Below are 27,992 nucleotides of genomic sequence, written 5' to 3'. Positions count from 1 at the left end.
CACTTTATTTTGTTCTATTGTACTATATCAACGTTAATTGTATTTTTTTTATTGTAACATTAGTATAGCATTCCATATTTATAACATACATAAAGTGGACTGACATTCTATTCTATAAAACTATATCATATCGATTTATTACACACTCTATATTTATAACAGCACATGCAAATTCTATTCTATTCTATAATAGTATATCATAATGTCCTATTCTGTTCTTCATATTTATATCATAATGTTATTACAATATTCATTACGTCCAATCTGACGTGGACTCATTCTATTCTATTTTGTTAATTCGTCATATTTTTGTACCTTTCTTGCCTACTGTTCTGTCAAAAGTTGACCCCTACTTTTCTAGTCTATTGAGCTTTTTGATATATGGATATGTAGTTTGCGCCTTCATATTTGCCCCGTGGCAAGTGAACTTCTATTCTATTCTATTCTATTTCATTGCCCAGCCCATATTTCTGGTGCGGTGTGTCCCATCAGATGCTCCCAGAGCAGCTGTCGCTTTAAGAGACCTGTGCGTTAAAACCTGCAGTAAACTATCCAGAGGTGTTCACGACTGTGAGAGCTCTCATTATTTCTCTTTATGGCTGATTTCATTAGGATTACAAAATATCTCAAGTGTTTGATTCGGGTACCACGCTGTTTATGCGGACATTTAAAGGAATGGGTGCCCTCTCCTGCGGTGCAGAGGACAGGACAGAGATGCTGCACTGATGCTGCTGCCAGCCTGCTGCTTTCCTTATGTGAGTATCCCTCTTTCTCGCTCCCTCTCTCTCCTCAATGCGGCATTAAGATGTGGGCAATGGAGCAGTAGGGAACTAAGTAATGTATTTTAACTCTGAAGATATTTTAAGATCGCAAAGTGACGCATTTTTTCCATTACGGAGTAGAAACGCGTCTTAGGGGGAAAACCTTTAACATAGCCTCTGGCGGCTGAAACCGTAGTACTCTGGTAAGTTTGACGTATTTTTGCATGTAACAGCTGGGTCTTATCGTGTGGTGTCTGAACAGTATAGAGTTTTTTTCTGCAGAGGATGATGCTCAGCGGATTGAATATGTGGATACCCAGCATGATGCCACTGAGAGCAGGTTTATATTTTAAGGTGCTGGGAGTCCTTGACTTTGAGGTGATGATGTCACTTTTCTACGTAATCCTGCAAAAAACATTGCACCACAGAGCGATATGTTGTCAAAACATTACAGGGATTTTTGCAGGGGTAGCCAAGGGTGCAATCAGATAGGGTTCAGTCTAAAAATCAGAGCAGCTTCTGTAAGATTAGCTGGCATCAGAGTAGATTGTCTTAATGTAGAGGCTGTGTCTGCTGCTGCATAAAAGGTTTCAGTGTGATTTTAACGCGAGGCCTTAGTGAAATGTGTCTGATCAGCTGGACTCGGACAGGCCCTTATATCAGAAGCTGGGTCTTGTCTATAAAGTTAATGTGCGCATCTCTGACTGCAGTGTGCTGGCGTCCTGACCGGTGTCTTTGTGAACGTAATATCAACAGTATATTAGGTGGAGTTGCTTCTGACTGTAGTATGTGGAGACTGTTCCATCAGAATTAGCCTAATTAACCAGCTAAACAAGCTAAAAATGTGCCACGAGATTATAAAATTTTAATGAATATAAATAGAATAAATACAGAGCTCTGATTGGCCAATTGGAGTAATTTATTGTTACTAATTTATTAAGTCAGTGATATTATATTTCCCTCAGGACTGGAAAAAAAAAAGATATAAGAAGAAGAATTGGACTAGGAAGACAACTCCAAATCACTTATGCTCTGTGTGTGCTGAAACTGTAGTTCATCTGTCCGTAAAAATCAATTAATGCAGCTTTTACTTCTATCAATCAACCCGGCCTTTTCAGCACAGATGCTCACTGGAAATACCCCAGCTGCCAGTCACTCACTTATCATTGTCAATGCAAAATATCAATAGTTTTACTTCCGGAACACTGGGCCTTTAGAATAGGTCAGAGCGAGAGCTCTTTGATTCTTCAGTGTCTGTGGACTAGTATGACTTAAACTCACCAGCAGTCAATTAAACGCACATTATGTGTTCACATATGTATATTTAACTTAACTACAGTATTAAAATATTGCCAGTAGGTCAGCTAGATAAAGTATACAGTTAAAACTTACAAGAATATTTATGAATTCTGAGATTGATAATACATGTTAACTGGTACGCATGCGCAGAAACTAAACCCAATTGTTTCTCACGGTCTATATTAATATTTACTCTGTAATAGAAGGCTGTAAAATACAAAATAAGCCACTCGGAAAAATATATAAAATGAAAAGTATCAGTGATGCACAATCCAGGACTGGCAGCCAAAAGACAATAGATAGTCGAGACCACTAGAGACTGCCTGAACGGATTTAAGACGACGCGGAAGTAACAGGGAGTGAACCCTCTCGCTTCGTCTCCACAGTTCGTCTCCTCAGTGTAATTCATTATTATTAGAACATCGCCTTTGAAGGAGCCAGTATGTCGCTGGAGGGAAACGGTCATGTCACCTGCTATTGTTGTTGTTGTTGTTTCCAGGAACCATAACCTGCCGTGAAATGTGTCGTCTTTGCGAGGAGACCGTTAACGGCGCGCGCTGGACCGTTACAAGTGAGTGAGTGTGGGGGGTTTGTTGGGATAGCGGGATAACGCTCCTAAAGAGGCTAAACAAAACACCCGGCACCGGCGATACACCGGCAAAACAAAGCCTCTTAGTCACACTTACAACAACATATTGATTTTTAACGTATCTTCTTGTATCGTATACATCACCAGACGAGCTTAGGTGTAGATTTACGACACAGTTATGTACAGATCTGACAGGTGTTTTTAGGGAAAGTAACGGTTATCTTGCTTTGCCACAGCCGTTTTCCGGGTGGAGTATTCCTGCGCCCAGTGCCAGAGATAGTCCCATGAATGTGAATGTGCTGGGACACATAACAGCAACGAGATGGCCAACTGTCCAGACCCGTGGTAAGTTTAATGTGTGCTGTAAAATAGCTTATTCCTGGCAACATTATAGTACATTAACGCTAGCAATTTAAATGCTATCCCGTAACACAGTGGTTGTGATGTTCAGGTTAAATTCAGCTGCACTAAGACATAAAGAGAATAACAATATTTCCCAATGTCAGTCTTGTCGTGTATTGTCCAAGATAGTTTAATATGGTCTAAGGAGCTTTTTGTTTTGGTTTTTTTTTTTTTTTTGGTTTTTTTTCCAACCATCCTGTGCTGGCTGCCACACCCACCCCAGTTCCAGTGACTGCACCACTGTGCACCAGTGCTCCAGTGCTCTGCTGCTGAATAAGCAAGAACATTTTTGCTTTATCGCTGTTAAGGTGTCAACAGCCTAACTTATAGGTTTGCCTTACATAAGTAAAACACCCATGTGGATCCCTTAAATAGCAGCTCAGTCTGTACTAGAATGTGGTAGTCTTCAAATGGTCATTGGAGGCAGAGTTGACCAGCAACAAAATGACAGAGATACCCAGCCCTCTGATGGGAGCTGGTGCATCTCTCTTGGAGTAGGGATCAATTATTGTGTCTGTGACTGCTGTTACAACGTTTTTAAAGGTTTCACTCTTTAGGGATAGCATATCACCCTGCAGCATTTCAGTGCAGTAAGGCTGCAGGCTGTATGAGAAGGGAGCGTGCTAAAAATCAAACTCTAGAGCTTAATACAGATGTCTAACTGGTACTAATGGACCATTAACAGATGGAGCTGGTGAGGTGTCCATTCTCATGTTTCTTCCAAACCTAAACCTTGATCAATAATGTCTCTATGCAAGACTCTTGTGTCCTCAACAGAAGAGATCAAATTTGATGCCTCCTTTACTCTTCTCGGTGCAGTCATAGGAGAGTGCTCCAAATGAATGAAAAGGCATTCATTGCAAAAGTCTTAGCTTATACTGAAATGTTTCCCATAATTATTTTGTTTTGTTGTCAAATTTTTAACAGCTTTATTGTCTTTATTTTTTAAAGGTTGCCACGGGTGACAGTCCGTCATGAGTACATAGGCCTAAGGTCCTACCAGGTCTCTCCCTTCGCATCTGTTCAAGATGTCAAAGAGCTGCTCTACGAGGAGACGAATCTCCCGATTAATGAGCAACATCTGACTCATGATGGGAGAGTGGTGAGTGTTTGTTTGTTTGCAACATCAGAGTAAACACACTAAAATATACAAAAATGTGCAGTATGAATATTATTAACTACTGTTTTTAAAGTTTTCAGTTTCTTGGTCCTTTGTTTACTCGCTTCTTGTGTCCTGGACAGGCTTTGCTGAACCAATTTCATCTGGGCAGATCACAGAAAAATCTTTTTAAGTAGTTTTATAATTTCATACTGCACCCTTTTTGTTCAAACCACAGAAAAAACCCAGAAATCTACATTTGAAAAATTTGTACACATTGTTACTGTAAACACAGATAAATACTGTACAGCTTGTGTAAAAACCAGCACTGGTTAAATTCTTAACATTTTTGTCATTTTTTGTTGCTCTGTTGTATGGGACAGGTTTATTATTTTTAGTGTGTTTGTCTTGTCTGTTAGAAACTTTAAATTCAGTGTGTTCTTCTTGTTTATGTCAATATTGGAAAACTTGTTAGGGTTCATTTTAGTTTGTTTGCCTGCTGCTCTGTGGGTGGTTCTGTCACAGGAAGGAACTGAGGTTTCTTTCTTTGAGGAAAGATAATTGCCAGCAGCAGAAAACAGGCCTGTTTTAATGACCCCGTGCCATAACTGCAGGACAAATGATGTGACATTCATCTTAACCGATAACAGTGCCTTCATTGTTAGAGGTGCTGTGAGTCTCCCTTGCAGGTTTAATTTTTTAATTCTGTGAGCAATCAATTGAATCTTTTCTGTTCTGTTATCGATCTTATGACTGATTTTGATCATATCTCTCTATCTATCTGTCTGCCTGCCTTACCCTTACTGCGGGCTCGTTTTGGATTCTGACAGAGTAATGCAGTGTAATCCAATATCAGCTTGGATGACTGCAGTTAAATATTCTGACTCATACTGTGGCCAACATGACTGGGCACCTCATCATCACTTTGTACCGAACAATGCAATAGTTTACTCATTGCATTCTTAGCACGTGAAACAAAGCACAGAAGTCACATGTAAATGCCTCATTTAACAAAATCGAATATAAATCTCTTTGTAATTATCAGCATTTTAGACACACTACCTCTTCTACCATTAAATGGTACAGTTTTATTGATATATTATAAACTTATATCTTTTTTATACAGATCTGTCAGACTATAAAATATTTTGGTCATATAAATGCAATGTACAGCCCTTGTTAGGTAGTTTTTGATGGCTGTGACAGTCTACAGGCTAAAATGACAGGGGTTGACCCCGTGTCTGGGGGCTGAGCTGATGGAAAGCACCAGGTGGTGGTCAGTGCTCGGCAGCCCCCTCCTGATCTCATCCGCAGAAATTAGCTGCAAGCCACACCTTCACACGAATACCACATGCATTACAAGGTCAGGTCCTACACTCCAGAGAGTTAAATAAAATTTATATTTACGTCTGGGATTCTTTTCTGTGAGTATTTCCAGTTTTTTAAAAAAGATTTTCCATCCTTAAATGTAAGTCAAGGTTTCAGATTTTATTCCTGCTCTGCCTGATACAATTAAAAATGTGCAGTGGTCTGATGCACAAGGCACTGTGCCAGACACTGTACTTAGCAGAGGAGTGGTATGCTTTTTAGGAGAAACTGAAAGGCAAGTTTACCTTGTTGTCTGTGAGTTTCATAAGCATTATTCATCGAAAACATCCAAGTCTATTGGTGTTTTTTAATGCTATAAAACATTCAGTCCAGAAGCCAAATGAGGAAAAACACTTTAAGCTATTATAATACTATACATATATCTTTGCTAGGAGAGAAAGACATCCAGCCAAAGCACTCTGCTCTTCAGATGAATGCAGCAGACACAAGATATACTGTATGCACTTACTACAACATTTAAGTCTGTCTGTACTCGTTTCTCACCCGCAGTCTTCAGTGTGATAAATGTAAACACTTTAAATGTATATTTGCTGTAAGTGATTTATATTGCTGCCACATAAGACATTAAAGACTTAAAGTCCTTCATGTTGAAGTGTTCAAATGATTATTGCACAGTGCACTGACCATGATGAGGATGATGAGCGAGGGTTTTGCTTGTGCAGAGCTCTTGTTTGCCAGACAGCATGTCGATGTGCAAAGACTGCTGAGTGCAGTGGGTCACAGTGTCACCTTGAAAAACCTCAAACAGTAGGAGCAGCAGCAGCAGTATCAGGCCACGGTGCTGACTCCCTGCTGTATCGATTCTGTAAGGCGGCACCGGGAAAAGATTTGTTGATCACAGTAATGATCGCAAAAACACTGTCCAAAAGATTTAACAGTGATGCTACGTTAATCTTGATGTCTGTTAATAGTTCTTATAAAAATGGCAGTCATTTCTAGTTGGCTTTTATGGCTGTTTTTTTACTGCAGTGAGTAATAAAACAGTTTATAAAGGAAATGTTACACAGAGAAATTAGTTACTGCCTCCTAAAGCAAGTTCTTTTTGTTTAAATTGAGAACATTCTACTGAATTTACTTGATGTTCTACCAGACCATGCACACCAAATAATGCTCTGTCTCTATGTCAACCCCCTATAGCTGGAAGACAGCGTGCAGATTGGGACATTGGTGCCCACAGGGAGCCCAGAAGTATCCATGACACTGGAGGGAAGAGGCCTTAAAGGGGGAGGTAGGACCAAGACTACTTGCATTGCTGAAATAAACCACATTCTTACAACAGCAAATCTTACCTGCTCTGGCTTTCACAGGGAGGTTTGGGCAGACTACACCACCACTGGTTGAATTTTTGAAAGATATTCTGAGGAGGTATCCTGAAGGCGGACAGATTCTGAAGGTGAGTGTCGGGCTGCAGTATTTATTCAAAGATATTATTATTATTATTATTATTATTATTATTGCAGAACGAAAAGGAAAAATCCTGTATATTTCAACCTGGTGTGAATGAGGGCAATTGACAGGATTGTCCTGCAGCTTTCCAAATAAACATGATTTTCACACGAATCATTTCAAACACTTGTTTCTGAGCCTGCCTTTTTTATTTTTTATTTTTTTATTATCCAACACAATTGTGACCATTTCCTCTCAGCTTCCACTACAATTTCAGCTCATAGTGAAACCAGGAAAATAAGAAGATACTAGTGTTTGTTGATCTTGAGACACACATATTACAATCCTTCAGTGTTCTACATGTTTGTAATTGCTTCACTTACCATATGAAGAGCTGAGCATTTGTCCAGTCGGCCTCTGTCTTTCCTCAGTCAATTTGGGGTAATATAGACGTCTCCAGGATGACAACGTAAATAAACGACGTAAAATCACTTCTCGTAGACACACTTCTGGAAATACCATCATCCGCGGACACATTCCCCTTAGCTGCAAAAGTTTTCTCTCTCAGCCGGCTGTGCAGGACCACCATCAGTTTCCCGAGAACGGTGCTGTCGCTTTTCTGTCGTTTGATCAGCTCTTCGTCCGTTTACTCCGGTTCTGATAAATACGACCAACCACCACAAAGTCTCCTCCTCATAATAGTCCACGGCATAATCCGCCGTTTTATTTAGCTTTTTCCTCAAACGTATTCCACGCTTATTCCTCAGAGGACAATAAAACATTGCAGTGAGTAACTGCACTAAATGTTTGCTTCACGTGTGTAAACAAACCGGGCAGGTGCGAATATACAGCTTCCGGGGTCAGATCACCTAGCAAGCTGAAGCTGATAATGTATAGTATAACGACCGTTCCTAGTGGCTGCAATCTGTATATACTTTCAGTCAGACACAGATAACTATTTAAAATGATTAATGTAAAATCGCGTTGAAAGTTGTGGGAGGCTCGCGACAATTGCCCCGATATGAAATGACCCGGAAGTGTGTCAGTGGCAGCCATGATGAAAACCGGTCGAATTCCCTAAATGCCAAGGGAAGGACCCTCAGTGCTTCCTATTTTATCTCCTTTAATATTTGATACACTGGACTTTCTTCTACGAAAGGAAAGGAGATAATGCCGTCTTATAATTCCTTGCGGCAATAACGTTAAAAAGCGACGCACTGTTGTGGTTTCACCGTGCCACATCAACATACATGAAGAAACAACAGAACACATACTACCACCAAAACATAGCTATCCTTGCATAATTGTCTGAGCTATAAATCCATAAATATAAATTCCTTCTCTTTCAAATCCTCCAATACTTACAGTATCATAACAAAATGCCATATACATAACTGTGTAGTGCCTATGTCAGGAAACGCTATATACTTGAATATAATTTACCATGCTCTGTTTTGTTTTACGTAAGCTCACCAATGAGATCCAGATTAACAAGCAGTTATGGTGAAGATCTTTTCCAGATCTTTTCTTATTGCCTGCTACATGCAGGCAATAAGAAAGACACAGCATCATGGGGTCTGGAATGAGAAAAATAATGTCAAGACAGCACAAACACAAAGGGCAAAGTTTTATTTGGGTTTTACTTGCTAGTATCAGCTATATTACCATACAGGGTAGCAACATTGCCGGGGTGAAGGGTTGAAGTTCCTCATGAGCCATCTCCTCTATTAAAGCTCTTATTTCACTGTGAGGCTTTTTGGATAAAAGCATCCACCAAATGAGCTGATGTCATGTGTTTTATCCTGAAGGAGTTGATTCAAAATGCTGAGGATGCTGGAGCCACAGAAGTCAAGTTCATGTACGATGAGACAGAATATGGAGTGGAGTCACTGTGGTCACCTGACATGGCTCAGCATCAAGGTTAGTAGTTAGTTAATTAGTTAAACACTGTGGGGTAGCCCAGTAATCAGTGATACTCTTCTTTAATTGGAGGGCATACGTTCAAGCCTTCGTGTTGGCAGGTATCTGTCCTGCTTAAGCATCATGCAGCATCTGGTCTGTAGCTGATCCTCTGCTCTGACCTTCCTGTGAACAGAGAAAAGGGAAAAGACAATTTTGTTATGGGCATTATTAAAACAATGCATTATTACCTTTACTCATTCATTGTACCTTTACTGAATGTGTATTTTTATATGGTCTTAACTTATTTTGCTGATCTGATTGTAACTCATCTTGTATTGCAGCGACAGCATTGTATGTCTACAATGATGCTGTGTTCACTGTGGAAGACTGGAATGGGATTCAGGAGATTGCGAGGAGCAGGAAGAGAGAGGATCCTTTGAAAGTGGGACGATTTGGGATTGGCTTCAACTCTGTGTACCACATTACAGGTGAGGATTGTCCTCAAATGCTAATTACAATTTTTGTTAGTACAGGTTAACCTATTTTCTCGTGTGGGATCAGTCTTATGAAACAGAATGTTCTGTACGAACAATTTGGCAAATTCCTACTATGCATTTTAAGAGAATATTCTTCATGATATACAGTAAAAGCATTACAGCATTAGCTCTTAAAGCCTGGCATATAATTACAATAATATATTTAAAAACAAAAAAGTAAGCTATTTTTATGCTTAATGTTAATTTAAAACATCAACTCTCTGTGTTCCTTCTGATAGAAGCATAAACCTAAATTTGGCTGGGAAAATGTCTCTCCCTCACCTGTGAACCCAAACTGCCCCGATAGAGCTTAGTGTCTAGTGGGTCAGGCTGTGGTTGTACTGGGCAGCTTCCAGGTGTGAATGTGGGTAACTGTGCCAGGGCGTCCCTGTAAAAAAGAGGTTGCCTCTCATCGAAAGTACCCTGATAAAGAATGGTTCAAATACACTTGGCAGTATTGTGTATCATATATATTTATTACCCGATAAAATGATCTGTGCTTTTATATTTTAATTGATAGTTTTTATGTTTTTCTTCTCAATGTTTCAGATGTTCCCAGTATATTCAGTGGAGACCAGATTGCCATGCTGGACCCACATCAGACTCTGTTTGGGGTGAACGAATCTGGACAGTGTTGGAACCTGAAGACAGACATTAAGGAGATCACAGAGCTTGCTGACCAGTTTGCTCCCTACACTGGGATGTTTGGGAGCTCTGAGAAAACCATTCAGGATGGCAGCTTTCCTGGAACGCTCTTCCGCTTCCCGCTCCGCATGAAACCCTCCCAGCTCAGTAGCAACATTTACAACAAAGAAAAAGTTTTGGAGTTGTTTGAGTCTTTCAAAGCGGATGCAGACACGGTACTCCTCTTCCTCAAGAGTGTTCAGAAGATCTCCTTGCATGTGCGTGAGTCCGATGGTACAGAGCGCATGTTGTTTCAGGTTACAGCAACAGAAAACACAGATGATAAGTTAGAAAGACCAAACGCGCTGAAGACTCTGGGTCAGGCAATAGACAGCTACAGCAATGGTGTTCCCAGCTCTACCATCACATGTGTCACTTACCAGCTCAGCATAGAGACTCAGGATGAAAAGGCTAAAGAGACTCAGAGAACGACTTGGCTAGTTTGTAATGGTGTTGGGGGGAGAGGAATGTGTGCTGAGTTGGACTCTCTGGCGGATGATTTGAAGTTCATGCCCACCATTGGCATTGCCCTGCCTCTTACTCTGATAAACAAAGAGGACGTAGGTGCCACATCCGGTTTCTCAGGACGAGCTTTTTGCTTCCTTCCTCTTCCCCCTGGAGAGGAGAGTGAGACGGGGCTTCCAGTTCATGTCAGTGGCTTCTTTGGTCTCACAGACAACCGTAGGAGTATCAAGTGGCGGGAAGTGGACCAGTGGAGGGATCCAGCTGCCCTGTGGAATGAGCTGCTAGTAATCACTGTCATCCCGAGGGCTTACTTCACACTCATCACTGAGACTATCAAAAGGGTACACACAAAAAAGGACCAAGACTTTCCATTGTCCCCTGTAGGGACCTACGAGGCCTGGCCAGACCCTAAACGGATCAAGTCCCGCTGGAAACCTATTCTCAAACCACTGTTTCATGACTTGCTGCAGCAGGAAGTCATCTATTCCATCAGTGAGAGCTGGATCCGGGTGGACCAGGCTGTGTTCTCAGAGCTGAACACAGACGAGGACATTTCAGAGACTCTGATCAACTACCTCCAAAGCTCAGGAATGCAGGTGGCAAAGGTGCCTGCTGCTGTGGACTCAGTCTTGGCTGCCTACATGGCTGAGTCCACTGAAGTGAGGAAGGTGACTCCATCTTTGATGCGGCAGGTGATCAGGAAGTACAAACACAAGGGTCCTGCACAGGAGAAGCTGCTGCTGCTGGAGTTTGTGCTAAGTGATGCCAATTACAGTGACTTAATAGGACTGGAGCTACTGCCACTGCAAGATGAGACATTTACAGCATTTTCATCCTCTGTCAATGATAAGGATTCCATTTACATTGCATCTGAAGAATACCCCAGGTAGGGAGAAAGTGAAACTGTGTCTTTCCTTTTACTCCTGAAGTGATTTTAACAGGTAAAAATAATAAGAGATAATACTTTTATCTGAAATAACATGTACTGCATAACATACACAGCACTTATTTGTATTTGGACCATATTTAAAGAGGTGCAGTAGCCTAGTCAATATATACATCAAAGAATATCTACAGTTCATTAGGTGTACACCTCAGTGTACGTGGCTTTAGTAAGGTTACTGCAATTTGCAAAGATCAGTTTTAAGGTGAATAATTTCCACATCTGATAAGGAGATGCAAATTTGTTCAGAAATATTAAAAGAAGGTTGTAGCTGATTGTGTGATTTGGCTTTGCTGCTGCCTTTGAAAATCAGACAATAATTACATGCAAATTGAAAGTAGTTGTGCAAATTTTGCTCTCCTTTCATGCACATAAATTTGGCCCTCAGTGTATCTTCTTTTCAGTACACTGAGAAATTTGTTTGTCCTCTACACAAAGTAATTCAGATATACAAATTTTGTTCACCTATATGGTGCTGTTGTTTTATTTTGCTAATTCATTTGGGGTCAAAAGGCTAGATCAATGGCAATATCAATATTTGTATGAGGACATTATTCAAACTTAAAACAGATGTACATGTAGAACTGAATTTTTTTTTCTTTTGCTTTCTCCTAAGGTCTCTGTATCCAGGACTTGAGGGTCGGTTTATGTTAGAGAGCATCAAGCCTTCAGTAATGGACAGTTTGAAGAAAGCAGCCAAAACCAGAGGTAATGTAACATATTTAATTTACATGTAATCTCCCACATGAATACATGTAGGCATAAATATCATTGGTCCCAAATAGTGACCAGGAGACTTAAATTGTAAAGTATTTGGCCAGTGCATTTGCTATCTGACATCAGCAATCTGACATCAGCTTAAAGCACTAAGCAAAGTATGATCTATAGTAGAGTCTAACATGAAAGATGTCTGGCAGAACTGTATCACAAACTGAAACTGAAAAATCCTCTCAGTCCCTGTGGTGACTATGTGGGTTATGTGGGTTCAGCCATATTGTAGTAACAGTGGGTCACCTTACTCCTACAGTGCCAGCAGGGCAGTAAATCTGGTACACTGCTGATAGATAATTTAAGAGCGAGAGACAGAAAGGGAAAGACAGAGTGAGCATGCTATTTCATGGAAGAGTTGTCTTTGTGCCACACATTCCACTCGATCCACAAGATGAGATCCTGACTGCCCTCACTGCATACTCAGCCATGATTATGACAAGAGGGCCATGAGCCAGATCCAAGGAAATATGCTGAGTAACAGATTTGTCCTCTGAAAAGACACAGAGAATATTGTAATTTAACATAAAAATGTGGAATTAACTTTTCCCTGTTTTATATAAAGCCCTGCATTTCATATTAATTTTTCATCTGAATGTTGAATTTTTCAGGAAGTGTAGCACTGCCACTTCATTTTACACTACACCACAGTAGCTTAAATTTCAGTAGCATCCTGCATCTATTAGAAATCTTTATTCTCCTGCCCACTCGGGCCCCACCTCTGCTTATGATATCAGAGTATCATCTAAACTCATCTCCACAATAACTATTTTATCAAATTAGTGGAACACAACCATCATTACTATTGTGATTTACTTGGTATGACAAGTAAACTATATCTACAGCTAAAAAGAAATACAAATAAGACAGATAAACAGTGTAAAATTCATTACAGATCTCTAAAATGTGTCACTTGAATTACAGTGCAACAGTATCTTTGGGGGTGCTCAGGTAGGTATTTCAAAGTCTGTCCTTTTAACTATTGACCTAAACTATTGCATGGCTGTGAAAGAGCACCATGGTCACTGCAGTCAGACAACTCTCACAGATGTGAGTAGCAAAGTAAACAACAATTCACATGTTTAGATACTGTAAAATTCTGTCCTATAAGTAAAACACATTCAGTCATCATCATTCTGACTTATTTTACATAGGTTTCATGGTGCACTTTATGACTTGCAGTTTTACTAGTTACTAGGCTCTGTCAAAAATGGTTTCCCCTGCAATGAAATACTAAGAATGACTCCAAGATTGGATCTTTGTACAAATCTAACAAACTGTGTGTGTATGTGTGTGTACAAACATGGTTTAAGCAAGTGTGTTTGCATGGTTTACATCAGCAATATTTGCTGCAATATTGCTTTTAGTTTTTTTTTAGAGTATGAATATACTAATTATTTATATTTTGTTGTATTTCTTTTCAATTGTTTGTGCAGTGTTGCTCTTTGATTTATTTAGAGAATAATTTCAGTGGATGGAAGACAATTTTTTCCCCCAAAACACCTGTAGTGTTTTTCCAGTGTTAAAATTGTAGCATATTGAAGACCAATGACAGCCCTGTTGTGCAGCCAACATGACATCTGTCCTGAGAGAAGATGATCTGTCCTGAGAAAAAGCCTGTTGTCCCTGGTCATACCTCAATAAGTGAACTGTAAAATGGCTTGCATTTTTACTTTTACAGAATTAACCTTTGAGGTTGCTGCATTGAGAAATAACAAAACAAACCTAACTGTGTCAGCTTTGATAGATACCATTTAGTAACTTCTATAAAACTAAGGCTAATTACATTTTTCCTTTTTATCTAAACAGGAAGACCCTGCACTCAGCTACAAGTGCTGAACCCCGAACGATCAGCTCGACTCATCAAGGAGATCCTATCAACAGCTTGGCCAACTAGAGACTTCATTGTCCAATGGGAACCTGGAAACAAAGAGTTGAAGCATCCTACAGTTTCCTGGCTGAAAATTATTTGGAAACATCTCTATATACATTTTTCTGATGACTTAAGTATCTTTGAAGACATGCCTTTGATCCCACTTGTGCCACTTGAGGAAAGCATGGAAATAGTTAAACTTCTGCGTCTCAAAACTCCATCTCCCATAATTCTTGTGGAAGAGGAAGAGGCACCACTTTCTGAAACTCTTCTTGACATCATGGAAAAGCTTGGAGGAGTAGTAATAAAAAAGCTGGATCCATGTTTGCAGCACCCTCTGCTAAAGAATTACATCCATCCTTCCTCTCCGGGGATGCTTCTGCAAATTATGGATAGAATGGCAACACAAAGATTATCCAGCCAAGTCTCTTCTTTCTCAGTCAAAGAGAAGACTACACTCAGAAACTTTCTTGCAGGACTGTCTGACATTACAGAGAAGGAAAAGCATACCATGCTTGAACTTTCCATTTTTGAGAAAGTGGGGACCAGCCCTGAAGGTACTACAGCATTTACATCACTGAGAGGGGCTAGAGCTTTACATCATCGAGCCAAGTATCCACCAGATGTGAAATTATCTGTAAATCTTGTGGGTTGCTGTGACGAGGAATCAATCCGCCTCATCAAGATGCTAAATGTAGAGCAGGTGAAAACAACAGAATGTTTGAAGATTATTATTCAGGATATTGAGAGGGGGTTCTACACAACAGATGAAATAACACAAATCATGCTTTGGGCACTTAAACATCTGGCGTTTCTAAAGAATGAAAACTCATCTGTGATTGGATGGCTTTCTGCTCTTAAATTTATTCAGCTGCCTTGTGGAAAGTCAGTCAAAGCCTCAGATCTTTTTGATCCTGAGCTGGAGATCCTACAGAATCTGTTCTACATGGAAGAGAAAACCAGGTTTCCTACAAGTACATTCATATCTTCCCCTGATATTCTTCATTCACTCAGACAACTGGGACTAAGAAATGAAGTACAGCTCAGTGAAAAAGATGCACTCCATGTGGCAAAGAAGATAGAGGAGTTGCAAAGCAGTGATGAACCTGAGTGGGACTTCATAATCAGAAAGGCAAAAACTCTCCTGCAGATACTGAACAGACAAACCAAGCTAATAAAATCAGTTGATGCTCAGGCATCATTGCTAAAACTGAAATGGGTACCTGTCTGCAAAGAAAGACCTCCAACTTACCCCAAATCCCTTGCCTGGGTTGGAGATACTCTCAATATCTGCTCTTTGTCTGAGATGTGTGACATATCCCATGCAGTCCTTGTGGGATCTTCAGTAGCACTGGTTGAACACACATCTGCAGGTATGAAAAAGGCACTGAAGCTAACAGTAGAGCCACAGGTGGATCAAGTATTGCAACACTTGAAAGCAGTGAATGACTGGCATAAATCTCAAGCATTCACCACAGAGGACTGGTATCAATTCCAGCAGATCTTGTTTGAGATTTATGCCTTCATGCAGGCTCATCTAGAGGATGCAAGGGAAGCAATGAAATCACTGCCTTTTGATTGGGTTTGGACAGGAAAAACCTTCTCATCACCTGGCCACACGGTCCTAAAAGCCCTCCCTGATTTAGACCTGCAGCCTTACCTGTACTCCCTGCCAAAGACAATTAGAAAGTTTCACAAGCTTTTCAAGTTTTGTGGTTCAGTTGAAGAGGTTGTCCCAAGCCATGTATTTGAAGTCATCAGCACCATCCGACAAAGATGTGAAGGAGAGATTACCAAGGAGGAAAACAAACATGATATCTTACTTTTGATCAACATCTTGAGATGGCTATATAAAAATCAGATAACTGTAGACACTAACATGCATGTGCCGATTCTTTGTTACAAGGACCCAAGTAAATTAGCCATGAAGCCCATTCATGAATGCACCTACTGTGACATCAAGGTTGATGATTTGAATGATTTGCTTGAGGATGCAACAGAGCCAATTATATTAATACATGACGACATCCCCATGAAAACTGCAGAGTGGCTGAAGGTGCCATGTTTGAGCACTAGGCTGATAAACCCTGAGAACCTTGGTTTTGAACAGTCAGGCCAACGAGAACCTCTAACAGTGAGAATAAAGAACATCTTGGAGGAATATCCATCTGTAGCAGACATTTTTAAAGAGATCCTCCAGAATGCTGATGATGCAAGTGCAACAGAGTGCAGTTTCCTCATTGACATGAGAAAAAACACTGACATTCGAGAGAATCTTCTTGACCCCGGCATGATTGTTTGCCACGGGCCCTCCTTGTGGTCTTTCAACAACTCTGTATTCTCAGACACAGACTTTCTGAACATCACCAGGTTAGGTGGATCAGTGAAGCGATGTGAAGCAGACAAAGTTGGCAAGTTTGGCTTGGGCTTCAACTCTGTTTATCACATCACTGACATCCCCATCATAATGAGCAGAGAGTTCATGATTATGTTTGATCCAAACATCAATCACATCAGCAAGCACATCAGAGACAGGTCTAATCCAGGGATCAAAATCAACTGGAGCAAGCAACAGAAAAGGCTGAGAAAATTTCCCAACCAGTTCAAACCTTTCATCAATGTCTTCAATTGCCAGCTTCCTCTAGCTCAGGACTCCCCATACAAGTACAATGGCACACTGTTTAGACTCCCATTCAGAACGGAGCAGGAAGCTTCAGTTAGTGAAATCAGTAGTCTGTACTACAACACCACGGACATCTATTCCTTGGTTGACGAGTTCAGCATATGTGGCCATCGGTTCATTCTGTTTACGCAGCATGTTGGAAGTATGGTCTTGAAATACCTGAAATATGAGGAACCAAATCCAGCAGCAGCTCAAGATGTTGTGACCATCAACAAAAGTGTGTGGTCATCCAAAGCCTCATACGGACCTCTGAGTATCCTAAAATCTGCAGCAAAGGTTATGAAGAAAGTAGCAAGCAGCAACAAGGTACCTGCTGATTTTCCCAAGTCTGGCTGCATCATACGCGTTATGGTAGAGGAGTTTCATAATGTGTTCAAACGCATTGTCGATCTCCACTCCCCATTGTTCAGGGGTTCAGAGGAAGATCCTAACCAGTACTTTGAGATGGCTGCTAAAGGGATTCAGACAAGACGACTCACAGATGAAATGCCCCAAAAGGCAGTTGAGGTCACCAACTGGCTCATTTGCTCATGCATGGATGTAACTGAAGCACTCAAGTTTTCCCTCAGTGATAGTGGAAAAAGACTTGGTCTAGTGCCTTGTGGAGGAGTGGCTGTTCTACTCTCAGAGGAAGAGAATCGCAAATGGACAGTGAAGATCAATGCTACACCAATCGGAGAGGTGTTTTGTTACTTACCTCTCAGAATAAAAACAGGCCTGCCAGTCCATATTAATGGCTGCTTTGCTGTGACTTCCAACCGCAAAGAGATCTGGAAGACTGACACCAAAGGACAATGGAATTCTGTGTTCATGAGACATGTCATTGTCCAAGCCTATTTGGCAGCTCTCACAATGCTACGTTCAATGGCTGAAAGTGGAGAACTGCTCGACTACAGTTATTATGCAGCATGGCCAGATCCAAGTCAGGTTCATGATGACTTCACACTGATCAGCCAGGGTGTCTATCAAGAAATAGCCAAAGGAGGTGACAGTGAGCATGCAAAGGTTTTCTCAGATGGCAAAACCTGGGTGTCAATCAAATATGTCAGATTTCTTGATGATGCCTTACTCTGTAGGCCAGACATTGGTCCTGCTGCTTTCAAGATATTCTTGAAATACCTCAAGAAGAGTGGCTCACAAGACCTCTGTGCTGTTGAACTGCCTGACTGGGTGAAGGAAGGATTTGATGATGCTGGATGTAAAGGGAAGTTGATGGAAAACACTCTGACAGAGAATCAGTTCTTTTCAGATGTCTTTTTCCCTCACATCCAGGAAATTGACAAAGAGCTTCGAGATCCCCTGATACATTATGTCTTGAATGAGAAACTGGAAGATTTTGCATCAATCCTCAGGGTTACCCCTTGTATCCCATGCTCAGGCCCCAATAAGGAGCTGGTTTTGCCTTCAAGACTCATTCACCCAGAGGGAAGAGTTGCAAAACTCTACAGCACTGATGATGGACGATTTCCTGAAGGGACTTCTAAAGACTACCTAAACCCTGTGTGCTTAGTGAAGCTGGTGCAGTTAGGCATGATGAAAGATGATTTGTCGTGGGAGGACCTGGTTGAGCGTGCTCAGTCTGTTATTCATCTTAATGAAAGTGATCACGCAGCCGCATGCTTTCGTAGCAGTATCCTACTCAGTCTCATCGATGAGAAACTTAAAATGAGAGATGCAGCAGCAGCTGAGCTCTTAGAAAAGCTAAAAGACATCAAGTTCCTTCCATTTCTGACAAGACCTGCAGGGTTCTCACTGCCATGGCATGGGAACAACTTTTCCCCAACAACAATGTTCTCTGCTAGAGAACTCTTCACAACTGAACATCAGGACACAGTTTGTCTCATGAAGCCAATCCTGAATGAGAGTTCTCCATCTTTCAAAGGTTGTGGTGCAATGTCATTGGCTGTAAAAGACTGTCTTGGTCTAATAAGGAAGCCGTCAGTTGGACTGGTTATCAGTCAGCTCAAGAAACTCTCTCAATCATTTGATGGTGTCACACTGTATCAGGAAAACATAACAAATGCTTGTTACAAGTATCTACATGAAGAAATGCTACAGGATGAGAGTGCAAAAGAACAAATAACTGAGGAACTTAAAGCGTTCAACTCTATCCTGGTAGAGAACACATATGTCAATCCCTCCAAAGTTGCATTCCACCTGAATTTTGATGCAGCTCCACATCTTTATCAGCTCCCAAACAAATACAGAAACAGCTGTCGCGAGCTCTTTGAAAATGTTGGGGTACAGCCAAGCTTTACAGCTGAGGATTTCTCAGCAATTCTTGAAACTCTGAAGCAGGAATGTGGGCGAAGGCCACTCAGCGAGGAGAACTTCCAGTTGTGTCGCAGAATTATTAGTGAAGGAATATGGAGCTTGATACGAGACAAGAATCAAGAATACTGCCAAGCAAATTATGGTGGGATTCTGTTACCTGACTCCAATCTGACATTGCAGCAATCAAAATCACTATGCTACAATGACTGCCCTTGGATCAAAGTCAGAGACTCTTCTGTGAAATACTGTCATGGGGATATTCCAAGAGAGGTTGCAGTGAAATTAGGAGCAGTCCCAAAACGTCACAAAGCCTTGGAGAGGTATGCCTCGAATGTCTGCTTCACTCGACTTGGGAGTGAGTTTGGACAGAAAGAAAAACTCACAAGCAGAATTAAAAGCATTCTCAATGCTTACCCATCAGAAAAAGAAATGCTAAAAGAGCTGCTTCAGAATGCAGATGATGCCAAAGCCACCGAAATTTACTTTGTTTTTGATCCAAGGACACACCCCACAGACAGAATATTTGATGATAAATGGATCCCAATGCAAGGCCCTGCACTCTGTGTATATAACAACCAGCCTTTCACAGAGGATGATATCAGAGGTATACAGAATCTTGGAAGAGGAACAAAAGAGGCCAATCCAGGCAAAACTGGTCAGTATGGTATAGGATTCAACTCTGTCTATCACATCACTGACTGCCCATCCTTCATCTCCAACAATGACATTCTGTGTATCTTTGATCCTCATGCACAGTATGCACCAGGGGCTACATCTGTGAGTCCAGGAAGAATGTTCAGAGACTTGGACTCAGATTTCAGATCTCAGTTTTCAGATGTTCTAAATCTTTATTTGGGACTTCATTTTAAGTTAGAACGCAGCACAATGTTCAGATTCCCTATTCGCTCTACAGAAATGGCAAAGACCTCAGAGATCAGTTCAGTCCCTGCATCAGACAGAATGGTGCAAAATCTTCTGGATAAGCTAAAAACTGATGGTGCAGAGCTTCTGATGTTCCTCAACCACATGGAGAAAATATCAATCTGTGAAATTGATAATGTGTCTGGAGAACTAAAAGTGCTCTATTCTGTGACTGCCAAAATAACAGATGGTGATCGGCTAAAACGCAAACAGTTTCATGCCTCAGTCATTGATAGTGTGACCAAAAAGAAGCAGCTCACTGCTATCCCAGTCCAACAGATAACCTACACAATGGACATAGAGGACACTGATGGAAATTTGACAACATGGATGATCTGCAACCGATCTGGCTTTCCTAACATTGAAAATGTCTCAAAAAGTGTGATCTCAGCTCACAAAAATGAGGACATAACTCTATTTCCACGTGGAGGGGTAGCTGCATGTGTAAGCCACAACTACAAAAAACCCCACAGAGCCTTCTGCTTTTTGCCCCTTTCACTGGAGACAGGCTTACCTTTTCATGTCAATGGGCATTTTGCTTTAGACTCTGCCAGAAGAAACCTATGGCGAGATGACAATGGAGTAGGGGTAAGGAGTGACTGGAATAACAATTTGATGACATCATTGATAGCACCTGCCTGCGTGGAACTGCTGATTCAGCTTAAGCGTAGATACTTCCCAGGCCCTGATCCCACCATGACCGTACTACAAGGAACACCACTTCATGTTGTTAAAGATGCACTGCGGAAATATCTGTTCTTCTTCCCAGTCAACAGACTTGATATTCAGCCAGACTGGTACTGCCTTGTTAAAGCAGTGTACAACTGTGTCCATGCTGACCTGAAGCGTCTGCTGCCTGTGGTCAGAGCAGCACAAATAGACAACTCTGACATGCACTCTGTCATTTATATTTCATGGGTGAATACATCCACAGCAAACAAAGGCAGAGCCTTTTTTGACAACCTGCTACAAGATGAGCTACAGCACTTGAAAAACACAGAGTATAACATCACCTCAAGGAAGTCTGTAGCTGAAAATGTCTACAGATTGAAAACCTTGCTTCTGGATATTGGATTCAACCTGGTTCACAGCTGTGATGAGACTGCAAATCTCTACTTCTGTTTGGAGGATGCAGGGATACCAGTCAGTTATGTAACACCAGAGGATGTACGTAACTTTCTTTACACTTTCTCATCACCAGACACATCTTGCCATGTTGGAAAACTCCCCTGCCGTCTCCAACAGTCCAGCTACAAGCTAGTTCATAACCTGAAGCTTCTATTCGAGTACTGTTTCAAAGACACAGAGGTGGATGAAGTCAAAATTGAGGGATTGCCTCTGATGTTAACAATGGACAATATGCTTCAGGTATTTGATACCAAGAGACCAAAGTTCCTGACAACACATCATGAGCTAATCTCATCAAGGAAAGAAATGTTCATGAATACATTGTACATCAGGTACAGCAACATCCTGCTGAAGTCAGGAGCTGCAAAGATTTTTGACATCAGCAGCTTTGGTGACCTACTGGGGTCTGTTCTTCCAAGAGAGTATCGAACAAGGATCCCTGTAAAGTGGAGAGATACCTTTGCAAGTGAATCTTGGCTGAAGAATGTGTGGAACTTCATCAGTGAGAATATTGCTGTTAAGGAGGATCAGGCAGACATCAAACCCAATTTTGACACAGTGCTTGACATTCTCAAAGACTGGGCTTTACTACCTGGAATCAAATTCATGGCAAGAGAAAAGATAGTTGTCCCAGAGCATGATGTGCTTTTACCTCTGAGTTTGATGAACATAGCCATATTTCCACATGGCCAAAATGACAAAGTCTTTCACACCCTAATGAAAGCAGGCTGCATTCAGCTTGCAGTCAACAAAATCTGTGTCAAAGAGAATCCCATCATGCCTTTTCTGGCTCAGCACACAGCAAACATTGAAAATCCATCAAGTATTCTGAAAGCTGTAGAGTACATGATTCAGACATCTGCATTCAAAGCAGCAAACCTGAGTGACAAAGACTTTGAGGCTCTTCTGTTGTATTTCAACTGCAACCTAGCTAACCTTACACAGCAGGATGTACAAAGCCTAAAACTCCTCCCATGCTTTAAATCAGTTAGTGGGAGATACATCAACATTGCAAACTATGGGGCAAACTTTGTCCTTGCAAAAACCATCCCTACTGCAGACATAGAAAAATGGGCTCACACAGCCTCCTTTGCCTTTCTAGCAGACAGTCCACAGCTGAAAGAACTGTACACCTTTCTTGGCTGTATGCCAATTGATGACTTAGAAATCTACCTTCAACATCTCTTGCCAAAGTTTGAGAGTCTTTCCTATGATGCCAAAGTTGAGCACATTGTCTACTTGAAAGAGAGACTTTTGTCAATGGAAGAACCATGTGAGATGAAAGATCAGCTCTATGAGAAACTGGAGGGACTGTCATTCATCTACGACTGCTCAAACAGACTCAGGCCAACCAAGTTCTTCTATGATGAAACAGTGAAGGTGTTTGAGGTTATGCTACCTGCAAAATCATTCATACCAAGTGACTTTTTCAAGAAAGTTGAGCAAGTGTCAAAACCAAAGAATGGGACATTGTTGCTCACCTCATGGATAACCTTTCTAAGAAATATTGGTCTCAAGCATGAAATGTCCCAGCAGCAAGTTCTTCAGTTTGCAAAAGAGGTCAGCATTAAAGCCCAGACAGAGAGCTGGACCAAAGAAAAAGTGCAAACCATTGTTGATGTTCTCTTGAACCATATTTTCAAAGAGAGGACAGACCTGTTCCAGGGTACTTTTCTCAAAGAGCTCTCTATGATACCATTCCTGTGTCCTGAGAGAGCACCCAAAGAACTCATCAAGCTTCATTCGCAGTACCAAGAGATGAGTGGCACACTTCCTCTGATTCGTTTCAGTGGGTCTCAGGTAAATCCAAAATTCAAGCAAACAGATATTATTCACTTGCTTTGGACATCCTGTCCAATTCTACCAGAGAAAGCTACTCCATCAAGCATGAAGGACCAGGAAGGGAGCACCCTCACTGGACAGGAACAACTTGACCAAGTGCTGAGCATGTTAGGTGTCAGCTTGGATCCACCTTTGGAGAAAGTCATAAGCAACTGCAAGAACATCTGCAACATATCCAGTCCAGATGATGAAATGGTGAAAACCAGGAACAAAGTTTTGAGGTCCACCTACGAGTTCCTCAATGCGGATAAAAGAGATTTCCGTTACCAGCTCCGTGGGGTGGCTTTTGTCATGGTTGAAGATGGCTGGAAATTGCTGAAACCTGAAGAGGTTGTCATTAATTTGGACAATGAGTCTGACTTTAAACCCTACTTGTACAAATTGCCTCTAGAACTTGGTACCTTTCACCAACTCTTTAAACTCCTTGGCACAGAAGATGTTGTGTCAACCAAACAGTACGTTGAAGTGCTGTGGCGAATTTACAGAAGTTCAGAGGGCAAACAGCTCGATCCAAATGAAATGAGAACTGTGAAAAGAGTTGTTTCAGGATTGTTCAAGTCTCTCCATAATGATCCAGTAGAAATTCGCAAAGATCTAGAGAGTCTCAGAGATTTGATATTTTATCTGCCAAGCCATGATGGCAGATTAGCAAAATCCAACAGTTTAGTGTTTGATGATGCCCCACACTACAAGAGCAGAATTCAGGGTAACGTTGGGGTTCAGATGCTTGTGGACATGAGCCAGTGCTATCTGGGAAAAGATCATGCTTTCCACACAAAGCTGATCATGCTACTTCCACAGAAACTAAGGCCTAGACTGTTGAGTAGCATTCTTGAGGAGCAACTTGATGAGGATTCCCCAAAGATGTGCCAGTTTGGTGCTCTTTGCTCACTTCAAGGACGCCTTCAGCTTTTGCTGTCATCAGAGCAGTTCATCACAGGACTGATCAGAATAATGAAACATGAGAATGACAATGCATACCTTGTGAATGAGGAAAAAGCCATACGTCTCTGCAAAGCACTTTGTGAAGGACTCAAAGTATCCTGTTTTGAGAAACTCCAGACAACATTAAGAGTGAAAGGATGTAGCCCTATCCCACACAGCCGCAGTGAAACACTTGCCTTCCTCAAGAGGTATGGGACAGCTGTGATTCACCTCTACATTCAGCATTCAGACAGCAAAGACATAAATTTTCTCTTGGCACTAGCCATGACATTAAAGTCTGCTACAGACAATCTTATTTCTGACACATCCTATCTAATTGCCATGCTGGGCTGCAATGACATCTACAGAATCACAGAGAAGCTGGACAGCCTTGGTGTGAAGTATGACTCAACAGAGCCTTCAAAACTTGAGCTACCCCTCCCTGGGACCCCCATACCAGCAGAGATACATCATACACTCCTCATGGATCCAATGAATGTATTCTATCCAGGGGAATATGTGGGTTACCTTGTAGACTCTGAGGGAGGAGACATATACGGGTCCTACCAGCCTACCTATACATATGCTATCATTGTTCAAGAAGTAGAAAGAGAAGAGGAGGAAAACACAAGTTTCCTTGGAAAATGCTTTCAGATTGACATTGGATACAGTGAATACAAAATAGTCAGTTCCCTCGATTTGTACAAATTCTCAAGACAAGACGAAAGCACCCATGTCCGAGACACCAGTGCCCCCTCAACTCCGACAAGTCCAGACAGTCGTTCTATTGGTCTACGAATGGTCCCTCCTATGTTTTCTGGCAAGGAAAACCTCAGACCCCCCTCTCAAAAACAATCACCAAAAAAGATCAAGCTTCATGCATTACCTGAGATTCTGAAAGAAGTGACCTTAGTAGTTGAACAAGCTTGGAAGCTTCCTGAAACAGAAAGAAAGAAGATAATCCGCAGATTGTATCTCAAGTGGCATCCAGACAAAAATGCAGAGCATCTGGACATAGCCACAGAAGTCTTCAAGCACTTGCAAAATGAGATCAATAGGATGGAGAAACAGTCTTTGGCTGATCAGCAAAATACAGACAGAGCTTCCAGGAGATCCTTCTCCACATCATCAACCCGCTTCCAATCAGAGAAGTTCTCATTTCAAAGGTTTTATTCATCATGGAACCAAGAAGCAACAAGTCACAAGTCAGAAAGGCAGCAGTTCAGGGAACATTATACAACCTATGCAGGTTCATCACATTCTCATCGTTTCTTTGTGCCCCCAACTTTCAAGACAGTTGGAAACCCTGTGGAAGCCCGCAGGTGGCTCAGGCAAGCCAGAGCAAACTACTCTGCTGCTCGCAATGATCTTCATAAAAATGCCAATGAGTGGGTTTGTTTTAAATGCTACCTAGCCACGAAGCTTGCACTGATAGCTGCAGACTATGCAGTCAGAGGAAAGTCAGACAAAGATGTAAAACCAACTGCTCTAGCTCAAAAAGTGGAGGAGTACAACTCCCAGTTAACAGGCCTCGCCAATGATGTTCAGATCCTCGAAGGATATGGTGTTGACAGCCTGAGAACTCGCTACCCTGATCTCCTGCCATTTCCACAGATTCCCAATGACAGATACACATCTGAGGTGGCAATGAGAGTGATGGAATGTACCGCACGGATTATCATAAAGCTTGAAACCTTTGTGCAGCAAAAAATATAATATTGTTAAGGATGACAAGGAAACTACAGTATGCATAGATCCTCTGTGAAATAGAGGAGACTCGTGGCTGTGTGCAATACAGATCATGTATATCACTTTGAATAGAAATATCCAGCTGGCAGCTTATGGTACATATGCAGTTTCTACCTGTGATGGTGGTGCTGTAGCCCATGCACAGTAAATAAATGTATGGCTCCCATAACTCATTCGGCTGTCTCAATATAGATTTGCTGTAATATGTGAAAAAAAATTCTGCATATGCTGTACATACACATGCCTCAGCAATAGTTTTTTTTTTTTTTTTTTTTTTACCAAAGTCCCCATATTGAACCTATTTGCTCTGAGTTAGATTAAAAACATGCTGCTTTTTTACTTTATCTTTTATAATATATATATATATTTTTTTTCTTTTCTTTTTTTTTTTTTTCTTGCTACAGAAAACCAGTTGAGTATACCTAAAGGTTGTGCTTGTAGTGAAAAAAATAGATCAACTGTCAATACTGCAATTACTGTCATGCAACATTACACACACTATTTGCAAGATCTCAGCAAGGCAAGGAAATACAATCATGTTTGTAAATTTTCTTTTTTTAACAGTTGATTTCATATCATTTCTGTAAATTTGTAAATTTTCTGTAACATAGCCTGTCAGTTGTTTATGGACAAAGCACTTTTTTGAAACTCCTTATGTATTTGCACTTGCACTTGTATAGCGCTTGTGTCACCCCAGCAACTTGGGAGAATCCAACTGTGAATGGAAACCTCTTTGTTAGTTTGAAGGCAATTGTGTTGTTATGGTTATTTTTTTTATTGGGGATCTGTTTTGTTTTGTTATGGCTATGTTGAATGTTTGTTGTGCTCCATGCAGTAACATCTGGTGACTGTTTTGCATTATTAACCTGTTCATATGAACTACATGTACTCTGGGGCCCTACAGAGAGCAAATCTGCTTTGAGAACTACAGTTTTGAATGGAGCAGTGACAGCTACAGCTCAGCTTTTGCTTAAACAAGTCATCCAAAAGCTGTTTCTTTTCACAGTGATGGCCTGTTTGGGAATACTCAGTAGACCAGTGTGATAGATAGAATAAAGAGCCATATATATTCTATAATCTGGGCACAACCCGTAACATGTTAACTTTTGTCAGCATGAAACCATGTTCATACATTTTTGATAATTTGAACTTTTCTGGTTTAAGGAACATAGACCAGCACCAGACTGTGGTGCTCGTGTGTTTTTACAGCTCCATTTTCCCTTTAATTTGAAGGACTATACACATACTGACCACATATTTTAAGTGTCATTTTGAAACATGATTTAAAATGTGCTTCTTGGTATCTGTTGTCTTATTACACCTCAAGCTTGAGGTGACTCAGCTGAGGGCGTCTCCTTGAATAAACCACAGTGGAGTCCCTTGTGTATCATACATGTTGATGTAAACTGTGCCATAGGAAGGCCTAATAAATTCCCCTTAAATAAACAGTGTCAGTTTTTATTTTTAGGTTTATAAAAGAGGGCACATTTAAAAATAACAGGTAATCCATCTGATTTAAACAACTTAAGCACTTTTAAATGGGCATACTTTTGTGTTGCATCCATTTTTAATACTTTATGTTGTCTCAAGTTTACAAGCAGAGTAAGCTATGGTCTCCTAAGTGGACAAATATGAACAAAGTCATATTGTAATTTGATTATTAGCACTGACATTAGGTTGTAATAACCTGCAGCAGCTTTAAGGTCAACATTCAGTTGTAGAGTTATGTTGTTTTAATGCTACACGCACACACACACACACCAGAAAACATGGTGTGTTTTCATTGCATTCTCAACAACAACAACAACAATAATAATCCAATCTGAATAAGATCAGAAAGTTTGCCAATTTTGCTTGTTGGTGACACTGTCCTCTGCATCATGGTGCTATTGCAGATCTTATCCACTAGAGTGCACCAGAGAGCCATTAATATGGTAAGAATTATCTAAACTGTAGCCATCTCCATTGTACAGCTCTAGTGCACAGCAGAGAACTGAGGAATTTTAAAATGATTGTGCAATAAATGAAAAGGCTGCGTGTCCTCTGGTGCATTTTTGTCCATAAAACCTGATCAGAAAACATGAGAAAAACAAGTTTATGAGAATCAGTTGCTCTGAAGAGACATGTCATAGAAGAATAGCACAAAGTTTATTCAACATACAAAATTAATAAATACACATTACACACTTTATCAAAATATGCCAGGACAGAGGTGACAACTGCAAATCAACTACTTATCAATACTGACTGATAATGCCATGAGATGGTAATCACTAAAAACAGTCTTGCAATAATGTAACATAAATTGAATCTAAACTCAATGTAACTATCATTACAAAATATTGCCCTTTTTGACAGAGTGAACCTTAATGTTA

At 40.8% G+C, this 27,992-nt stretch overlaps 2 protein-coding genes and 1 long non-coding RNA gene across 5 annotated transcripts in view; 1 reads left to right on the top strand and 2 right to left on the bottom strand.

Annotated features, from left to right (window-relative positions):
• The first annotated feature begins 70 nt into the window (after positions 1–70).
• Positions 71–27,063, top strand: sacs (sacsin molecular chaperone). Its single transcript, XM_051065357.1, has 11 exons — positions 71–755; positions 2,560–2,631; positions 2,886–2,994; positions 4,003–4,153; positions 6,677–6,767; positions 6,847–6,932; positions 8,734–8,845; positions 9,169–9,315; positions 9,913–11,398; positions 12,072–12,163; positions 14,033–27,063. The coding sequence occupies exons 3-11, from the start codon at positions 2,972–2,974 to the stop codon at positions 25,582–25,584; spliced, it is 13,740 nt and encodes a 4,579-aa protein (XP_050921314.1). The 5' UTR covers positions 71–755; positions 2,560–2,631; positions 2,886–2,971; the 3' UTR covers positions 25,585–27,063.
• On the bottom strand, positions 4,161–8,471 carry LOC108879398 (uncharacterized). Its single transcript, XR_001960339.2, has 3 exons — positions 7,309–8,471; positions 6,829–6,909; positions 4,161–6,342 (listed from the first exon to the last, which is right to left on the bottom strand). It is a non-coding gene; the product is annotated as an uncharacterized LOC108879398 (long non-coding RNA).
• Positions 8,540–27,992, bottom strand: part of sgcg (sarcoglycan, gamma) — a 31,081-nt gene continuing 11,628 nt past the window's right edge. For 2 of the 3 annotated variants that reach the window (XM_051065356.1, XM_018670645.2), the window contains exon 9: positions 8,540–9,010. The gene's annotated coding sequence lies outside the window, so the exon portion shown is untranslated. Of the gene's footprint in view, positions 9,011–27,059; positions 27,685–27,992 lie in introns of those variants that run through there. The other variant, XM_051065355.1, reaches the window with a different exon arrangement.

Source organism: Lates calcarifer, linkage group LG21 (assembly GCF_001640805.2).
Source record: "Lates calcarifer isolate ASB-BC8 linkage group LG21, TLL_Latcal_v3, whole genome shotgun sequence".
Classification (NCBI taxonomy): domain Eukaryota; kingdom Metazoa; phylum Chordata; class Actinopteri; family Centropomidae; genus Lates; species Lates calcarifer.
Note: the sequence above shows the minus strand (reverse complement) of the source record. Positions and strands in the feature narration are given on the sequence as shown.

Coding starts and splice junctions, on each gene's coding strand:
- sacs (XM_051065357.1), top strand. CDS start 2,972: ATGGCCAACTGTCCAGACCCGTG. Junction 2,995..4,002: donor GCCAACTGTCCAGACCCGTG/GTAAGTTTAATG, acceptor TATTTTTTAAAG/GTTGCCACGGGTGACAGTCC. Junction 12,164..14,032: donor GAAAGCAGCCAAAACCAGAG/GTAATGTAACAT, acceptor TTATCTAAACAG/GAAGACCCTGCACTCAGCTA.